The sequence below is a fragment of the Dictyostelium purpureum genome, assembly GCF_000190715.1.
Source record: "Dictyostelium purpureum unplaced genomic scaffold DICPUscaffold_663, whole genome shotgun sequence".
In the NCBI taxonomy this organism is placed as follows: domain Eukaryota; phylum Evosea; class Eumycetozoa; order Dictyosteliales; family Dictyosteliaceae; genus Dictyostelium; species Dictyostelium purpureum.
Genome location: NW_003519995.1, coordinates 1 through 9,343, shown reverse-complemented (window position 1 = coordinate 9,343; position 9,343 = coordinate 1). Strand labels below are relative to the sequence as shown.

Below are 9,343 nucleotides of genomic sequence, written 5' to 3'. Positions count from 1 at the left end.
ACACTTTTTTTTTTTTATTTATTTATGAAGTTCACCCACTTTTTCCACATATACACAACATTTTTTTTTAAACTCTAATAAAATTTATATGTACACTTTTATATATCATTTTAATAATACTTTTTTAAAAATTTTTTAAAATTTTTTTTTTTTATGAGCTTGGTGATAAGAAAGAGGGGTGGTGTGGTTGAGTGGAGTAGTGTGTGTTTGTGTGCATGTTTTTTTAAAATGGATGTGGGGTTGAAATAAAATAATATTATAAATAAAAAAATATTTTAAAAAAAAAAAAAAATTTTAATTTTTTATTTTTTATTTTTTTTAATTTTAAATTATTTTTTAAATTATTTTTTTTTTTAATAACTAATGATTGATAATTAAAATAATAATAATAAAAATAATAATAATAATAATAATAATAATAATAAAATACAGCATAAATAATAGCATAGTATATATACATACATAATACATACACTTTCACCCACAGACATTTTTATTTTATTTTTAATTTCTTTTTTTTTATTTAAATAAAAAATATACATAATAATTTTATTTTTTTGTTTTTAATATTTTGCACAAAGAACAATAATTTATATAGTTTTATAAATATATATTTTATATATATTTTATATATATATATTAAATAATAAGCAATAATCAACAATAATCAACAATAATCAACAATAATCAACAATAATCAACAATAATCAACAACAACCAACATATAACAAAAAAAAAGAAATAATTAGGAATCAGTAATATATATATATATTTAGCTATATAATTTATTACATATCATATTTTTTTATTTATTTATTTTATTTATTTATTTATTTATTTATTTATATTTATTTATTTATTTTATCTATAATATTCATCCTGTGTACATAATTCAAAAATAATAATAATAATAACAAAAACAAAAAATAAAAATTTTAAAAGAAATAAATAATATAAGAAAATAAAGTTTATTTTAAATACTCAATAATAATTGTGGTCATAAAAACTATATAAGTAATTTATATAAAAGCACAATTATAATCACCAATGAATTTTTTTTACAATGGAAACAACAACACCACCCAATAGTAATAAAACAGAAGATTGTTGTAACAAAAGAAGTAAGTTTAAAAGTCTTTTTCTTTTTTTTATTCTTTTTTAGTTCTTTTTTTTTTTTTTTTTCTTAAAAATAAAATTTGTTAATATTTCCTTTTTTTATTTAATTTAAAATTTTTAAATTAGAAAATGGATTTATGGATAGTGAAGAAAGATTTAATAAAAAATTAAAAACAGATAATTTATTACCACAACAAAGTTTTTGTAAAGATGTAGCATTTGAGGATATTGGTAGTCAATGTTATTTTAATAATTTATTATCAGTAGAATTAATCGTAAAAATTTTTGGAATGTGTGACCCGTTTACAACACCATTGGTATATGTTTGCAAATATTGGCTTAATGTTTTAATTAATAATCAAATTTCATTATGGAGAGATTTATCAATTACCATCTTTGAAAAAAAGCCTTCAACCTTTACCCCAAAATGTGATAGTGTAGTCTCTTTCTTTGATAAAGGCTTTGGTAAAGGTTTACATAATTTTTCAATCTCTTCAACATTTTCAAATAAAAATAATAATCATAATAACAACCACAACAATATCAATAGTCAAGTAAATGGAGGTAATAATAGTAATTTTAATAGCAATAATAGTAATAGAAGGATGATTAGAGAATCAATATACAATGGAAATATTAATATTTCACAATCTAATAACAATAGTAATAATAGTAATAGTAATATAAGTACAACAACTACTACAACTACATCTACAACCAGTACTACTACAATGCTAAATAGTAATAGATTAAATAATATAAATAATGTATATAATAACAGAAGTAATATTCACAACTGTAATATTGTTAATTTTACTAAAACTATAAGTGAACATTTATCAAATTGTATAAATTTAAAAAGTTTAGATCTCATTTTGCCATTAACAAGTGAACAAATGATAAAGATAGCCAAAAACTGTAAATATATCAATGTACTTAGTTTCAATACATTATTAATCAATGACGAAGGTATAAAGAAAGCATTGTCTATAATGAAAAACCTGGATACACTCGCCTTGATGGCATCTGGTCATGCTAACCAAGAATTTATAAAAAGATTAGACCAGCCATGGACACCAAAATCCACTATATCCCCAGTAGCATTAACAAATATTGCCTCCAATGTACCAAATTTAAAAAGTTTGAAATTTTCATTACTTCCAAATTTTAATAACCACAAAGAACTCTCAAATATAATAAATGACCCAAGTGAAACCATAGTTCTACCACAAATTTTAGATGAAAATGAAACACCAACACAAGACGAACAAGAAATGGAAATAGAATCAGAACAAGAAGAAAAGCAAAATATATCAATAAAAAAGAAAATAGAAAACCCATATTCATCCTTATTAAAATTCAAACTATTAAAAGAATTAGAATTGATGAACTGCAATGTTTCAAATGAATTTTTAATTAAAGCCTTTTTAAATCAAAACTCAATTATAGAAAGAATGGTTCTCTATAGGAACACTTTAATTACTGAGCTAAAGTTTACCTGTGACTCCTTAAAGTATCTTAGTCTATCATGCTTGCCAATGCTCCAATCAATTGAAATTAGCTCTTTTTCACTTTTAGAAATTTCATTAGAAGGTTGCGAAAGTCTACAATCAACTGTTATTAATGCTCCTAATTTGGAATCATTTTCTATGGAAAGCTGTACTGGTAAGCTTTCATTAGAAGCCATTCAATGCAAATCCATTTCCTTATTCGAGTGCAGAGATATCGAAGAAGAATCATTAGAACAAATAATAGATAGCTTGCCAAGCTTAACCGAGTTTCATGGATACTTGGAGGGTGTTGAAAATCTTCGTATTGCTTCTCAAACAATTAAAAAGATCGATATTGAAGCTTGGCACGGGATATCATCGGTTGTATTAGATTGTCCAAAACTTAAAGAGCTTAAAGCATCAGAGTCCACATCCCTAGAAACCCTTTATTTAAAAGCTGGTCATGTCTCTGTCATTGAATTAGACTTTTGTGACTCTCTTAGAACCATTCTCATTGATGTCCTATCTTGTAAACAATTCTCTTTAACTCAAAGCCATCCAACATCCTCAAACTTTAACGTTGACCTTAGAGACATCAATGACTCTGATCCATTTTTATCACCAACTTCATTATTTTTCCAATCTCAAAAATATATTCAAAATTGTACAATACTAAGTGGTAATATAATTGGTAAACTATCAACAAATTTAATAGGAAACCTATCCGTCGAGTTAAAGTCTTTAAGTACTTTTTCTTATGATGCCACCAAAATTAATAAACTAAACACATATAGAGAGATTAGAACTTCAGGTGGTAATATTAGATTTACTCCTGTTGGTTATCAACAACCACAACAACAACAACAACAACAACAACCACAACAACTACAACAACACTATAAAAACTATTCAAACCAACAATCTAAACAATATTCACAACCCCTATATCAACAACCACAACAACAACCACAACCACAACAACCAGAACAGTATTTAAATGATTTTGAAGAATTATCTTACAATAACAATATATACAAAAGAAGAAATAGTCTTTCAAGATCCCCAAAGAGTGGAGGAACAAGTCCATCCTCATTTGAATACTCATATAGAACATCATATAATTGCTCAGGCCTTATAGATGAATATGGTTGTAATTTTTAAATATATAGTGATAAAAAAAACTAAAAAAACTAAAAAATACATAAAACTTTTTTTTTTTTAATAAACTAATTCTTTTTATTTTAAAATAAACAGCAAATATATAATTTAATATTTTATACACATTGTATATTATTTAAATATATATTTAAAAAAACTAAAAAAAAAAAAATTGTAATCTTTTTATTATTTCTATTTTTATATACATTGATTTTTTAATTATTTACAAAGTTAGATTATTTTAACTTTTTTTTTTTTTTTTTAATGGTATAAGATATTCTCCATTGTTTAAATGTTTTGTAATAGTATTTGTTAATAAAACTTGAATACCAGCACTTGGGTTTTTATCTATTAAATTATATATAGGATCGGTTTCTTTTGTATTGAAATATATATAGTGAGTAATACGTTTATCCTTGAGCTCGTCGAGACTTTTGATAGCACCAACTTCAAACAATTCAGCATTGCCACAAGAAAGAATCTTTTTCCATGCTTCAAAGGTATGGATATTTTTTGAACTAAATGCGATTCTAGCAAGATCGAAAATCTTTCTGCCATTTTGAGCAACTATCCTTTGACATTTTAGTGAGGAGTTAATCCACAAATCGATTTTAGGATCACCACAGTATGACTCTTCATTCCATTGATGATCCACTTCTTTTTCAAGAACTCCTTTTTCATTTGATACAACTAAAAATGATGGTTTAAGTATCCACGACCCTGCAGCTGAACCACCCATAACTTTTTCACTTCTTGATGGTTGTTTGGTTATGACATGAGTAACATCTTTATTTATACTACTTTCTAAAAAGCCACCAAATCTTAAAAGCATGGCTGTATATCTTGCCAATTCGTCACTATCAGCAAAACCAGATAAAACAAAAATCATTGTTGATTTTATTGCAGAAGGTCCTTTATTTAAAGTTTCATTGGTTTCATGTTGAGTTGGTTTAGTTAACATATTTAAAATATTTTCTGCCACACTGTCATTTCCTTTGTTTAAATTTGATGAAAGTGTCGATGAGGGTGGATGTTTTGAAGAGCTCTGCCCTGAAGTTGAATAATAAGATTCCAAAAGCTTTTTCTTCCTTAATATTTCCGTTTCATTTCCATAAGTAATCATTTGAGAGCTAGTTTCGAGTGATGCTTGATATTCTTTAAAGAGATTTTGGGAACTATCTTCTTCTGGATCTGAAATAAAATCACCGTTATTACTAATTGCCACAGAGTTGTTTAAGCTTACACTATTAAAACTAGTACTTGAAACAGAGTCATCATCTATCTTCATTGGTTCTGAGTCTGAGTCTGAGTCATCTCTTTCAGATTTCTCCCAATCGATAAGTGATGAAATATTTAATGATGGCTTATTGATCTTTGGAACAATTGAAAGTTTATTTTGATTATAATACTCGATACGGTTTTTATTAATTCCAATCTTTGAATGGGGTTGTTTATTATGTACTGGTAAAGTTGATAAAGCTTTAAAAATTTTATCAAAACCTTTTGATGATGCAGATGAACTATTTAAAGCTATATTATCTTCAACCATAATATCCTCCTCGTTATTGCCAGTTCCGTCCATTTTAATATCATTTTCTAAATCTTTTGTTGATGGTTCATTTGAATTCTCTAATGTCATAGTTTGATCCTTAGTTTGTTCTTGAACTATTGTTGTGGTAATTGTGTTTGTTTTAATAATTTTTTCTTGGGTCGAGTTGGCATTGAATAATTGTGATGGTGTTTTAGCTAAAGATTGAATAGTTGGAAGTGACTAAAAAAGAAATATAATTAATAAAAAAATTTATAAAATACACTTTTTTAAAACCAAATTAAAACTTACATCTTCCTCGTTTACGATTTTTAAAGGTTGAAAATCATTCTCGGATAATAAAGATTTTGAGCCCCAACAACTTTCTAACCATTTTGGGGATACTTGAACGAAATTTGCATCAATAAAATTTTGAGTTTCGAGATGGTCATATTCATTTGTGATATAGTGAGTTATTTTATCAAATGCTGATAAAGTATACTCACCACCCAAATATTCAATATATTTAATATATTTTTCGGCTGAGTGAATGATTTTACTTGAAATAAATATTGTAAAACCTTTAAAAATATTAATTGAGTTATTATTACTATTGTCGTTGTCATTTTTGTCGTTGTCATTTTTGTCGTTGTTGTTATTTGTTATTATACTAAAATCATTTTCTGTACCATTTGATATTAATTTATTTAATGAGAAATTTGTTTCATCCAATCTTCTGCCTGCACGCGCAGATTCGAACAACCAATCAACAGTTACAACCGGAATTTTTTTACCCAATGACAATGTATAAGATTCACCTCTAGAAGAGCAGACTAAATGAGTTGTTCCTTTGCCAAATTTTTTACCCAAATATGTTGCCCCCAAGAGTTTAGCAGTGGCTCTAATTGGACGCTCTTCATTTTCGGAGAATCCTTCGGAGGTAATCTTTAAACCTTTGAATACAGATAAATTTGGTAATGGTGAATAGATTGGAGCTTCGTTTGGATCTATAATTTGACAAGAATTTATGCATCTATCAAACCAATCGGTAGTAACAACCGGTATTCCGGAACAACCTTCATTTAAATTGATATTTTTTTCGTGAGGAGCCATAATGTAATGAATATCCATATTTGTGGAGGTCCATTCGCTTGGGATACTATGCTCGTCAATAACTTGAGCATATTTTGATACATGGAGTATAACTTGATTTAGCTCTTCTTCGGGGAACCCTTTAATTAAAATATTTTTACCATAAAATAATTCTTGTTGTTTTTTGGCTAATTCATTTTCCATTGAACTTGAATGTAATATAATTTGATTGTTACTACTATCACTATTATTAAATTCGTTATTATTATGAAATTGATTTTGTTGTTGTTGGTAATGTTGCTGTTGCTGTTGTTGAATTTGGGTTGGTATTCTTTGTAATGGCATAGACTGGTATGGTAAAATTTGTTGTTGTTGTTGATATTGCTGTTGGTATTGCTGTTGATATTGTAAAGATTGCTGTGAGTGATGTTGGCTATAAGGTGTATTTTGACTATATTTTGATATTTGAGTTGTACTTGGCATTGGAGTTGGTTTGTATTTATTTTCTGGGACTCCTGTGCCAACCATTGAAGGATCTATGGAACCATGTGATGGTTGGTTTCTAAAACTTTGTTGTGATTGCGAAAGCTGTCTTTGTAAACTTGGGGGTGTTTGAAATGGTTGATATAATTGTTGTTGTTGCTGTTGCTGTTGTAGTGGTTGTTGTTGCAGGTAGAGTTGTTGTTTAGATTGTGGTTGATATGGCAGAGTTTGAATGATACCATTGTTTATTGAATAAATACTAAAATCTCTAAATAAACCAGTATTGATACAATCTTTGTACCATTCAAATGAAACAATTGGAATATTATTTGCTTTTGCTGCTGCATATTTGTCGCTATTTGATGAATTTGTAATTAAGATTTGAACTTCTGCATTATAATCACCCGAAATAGTGCCTCCTCTGCATGTTATACCTTCTTTAATTTCTTTTTTCTCTGTATTTTGAAAGCCACTTGTACAAATAATACAATTATAAAAAACAGCAGAGAATTGTCTATAATCATGGATTATTGAATCTTGAAAACATTGACTAACCCATGCAGGAATAACCAGAGGAATATTATTATTTCTGGCCAACTCAATAGTTTTGGAATGAGATGGATCATACTCTGTATTAACTATTAAATGTGTGACTCGAGTTGAAAGCTTTTGTGCATACTCTCCACTTAAATACTGTACTATGTTAACTATTTCTTGATTGGCTTCGGATGTGAACCCAAATGTTGAAACTACAACGCCAAATAAACAATCTGAATAGATTGGATGTTGTTCTAGCATATCAAAATTAATTGGTCTGTTTTTCTGTGCACATTCGACTAAATATTTAATACCTATAATTGGGTGTCCTTGATTTTTTGCTACTTCAAACTCTTGCTATTAAATTACAATTATTTATTAGTATAAAAGTATTTTTTTTATAATATTATAATGGAATATAACACCTACTGTTGTAAAATCATTAAACAAATATATTAATGCACCTTCTGAAGAAGATGAAAACAATCTTTTGCCACCATGCTTATTGATTACCCTTGTTAATTGCTCTGCCTGTTGAGAGTTTTTTGAAACAAATGATTCTTGTAGATAAAATCTTAAATTTGAAAAAATGGGTTGTTGTGGTTGTAATTGTAATTGAGATCCCACCATCATAAAGAAAACAATTATTTATATTTGATTTTATTTATACAATAATATATTTATATATTTATATATTTATATAATTATTAAAAAAATTTTAAAAAAAAAAAAAAAATGAAAAAAAAAAAAGTTTAAATTTATTATAATTAAAAAAAAAAAAAAAAAAAAAAAAATGAAAAAAATTAAATTAAAAATATTTTTTTTATATTTTAAATTTTTTCGTAGAAATAATTAATTTAGCGCTATTTAGAAAATGAAGCAAATGTTTTCATTTTTTTCTTTGATTAGTTCCAAAATGAAGTTGCTTTTGCCCAAATTAAAATAATGATGAATGTAGTTGTTGAATGATTTTAACATTATGGTATCTAAATTATTAAAAATTAATAAATAAAATAAATAAAAATAAAATATAATATTTAAAAAAACAAACACCAAATATAGTTTAAAGAATAAATGCATTATTTTTTTTTTTGTGTTTTATTTTATGTTTTGTTTAATTTATTTAAGTTTTCTTTTGTTTTGATTTATTGATGTTGTTAACTTTTTTAAAAAAATATTAAAAGAAAATTGTCCCCATAAAAAAAAAAAGAAAATAATTAAAAAAGAATAGATCTATTCACACGTAATGTAATCTAGATAAAATAAAAAAATTAAATAATAAAAATAAGGGTTCAATAGGTATGTATTTTATTTTCGCTCATATTGGACTTTATATATTTAAATTTAATTAAATATAATTTCTTTTTTCGAACTATAAATAGTGTAATAGAAATAAAAAAAATAAAAAATAGAAATAAAATAAATTATTGTATTTGGTGTTTTTTTTTTTGATTATGAAGTTCCAAAAGGATCATTTTGTGCAATAGAATTGTTTTAATAATAAAATTAAATCAAAATTTTAAATATTAGTATTCTTTTTACTTTTTTTAGAAATTATTTTTTTTTTGTTTTTTTTTTTTTTTTTTTTTTAAATTACGAATCAAAAAATTTCAACTACAAAATTTGCAAATAAATAATTTATAGTCTAAAAAAAGAAATTTAAAATAAAATTAAAAAAATATTAATAATTAGTATATTTAATAATAAAAAAAATTAAAAAAAAATTAAATAAAAAAAAATAATAAAAAAAAATAATAAAAAAAAAAAGAATAAAAAATATCTTTTATCGCACTAATATTATAATATCCTTAAAATTATTAAAAAAACATTTTAGTTTAGAAATACAATTATATTCCGCAACAAATAATTATTAAAAATATATAAAAAAAAAATTTTATTTATTTTTATTATAATTATTTTTTTTGTTAAGTAAATTAAT

The 9,343-nt window shown here is 25.0% G+C and overlaps 2 protein-coding genes across 2 annotated transcripts; one reads left to right on the top strand and one right to left on the bottom strand.

Annotated features, from left to right (window-relative positions):
* The first annotated feature begins 320 nt into the window (after window positions 1–320).
* On the top strand, window positions 321–3,923 carry DICPUDRAFT_100101 (uncharacterized protein). The gene is made up of 2 exons (XM_003294868.1): window positions 321–1,121; window positions 1,243–3,923. The coding sequence occupies exons 1-2, from the start codon at window positions 1,064–1,066 to the stop codon at window positions 3,765–3,767; spliced, it is 2,583 nt and encodes an 860-aa protein (XP_003294916.1). The 5' UTR covers window positions 321–1,063; the 3' UTR covers window positions 3,768–3,923.
* An 82-nt stretch (window positions 3,924–4,005) lies between these two features.
* Window positions 4,006–8,034, bottom strand: DICPUDRAFT_90890 (uncharacterized protein; the record flags this gene model as incomplete). Its single annotated transcript, XM_003294867.1, has 7 exons — window positions 4,006–5,322; window positions 5,431–5,535; window positions 5,605–6,690; window positions 6,734–6,780; window positions 6,837–6,899; window positions 6,954–7,761; window positions 7,834–8,034. The coding sequence occupies 7 exons, from the start codon at window positions 8,032–8,034 to the stop codon at window positions 4,006–4,008; spliced, it is 3,627 nt and encodes a 1,208-aa protein (XP_003294915.1).
* Between the last annotated feature and the right edge of the window lie 1,309 nt (window positions 8,035–9,343).

Coding starts and splice junctions, on each gene's coding strand:
- DICPUDRAFT_100101 (XM_003294868.1), top strand. CDS start 1,064: ATGGAAACAACAACACCACCCAATAGTAATAAAACAGAAGATTGTTGT. Junction 1,122..1,242: donor AGATTGTTGTAACAAAAGAA/GTAAGTTTAAAA, acceptor TTTTTAAATTAG/AAAATGGATTTATGGATAGT.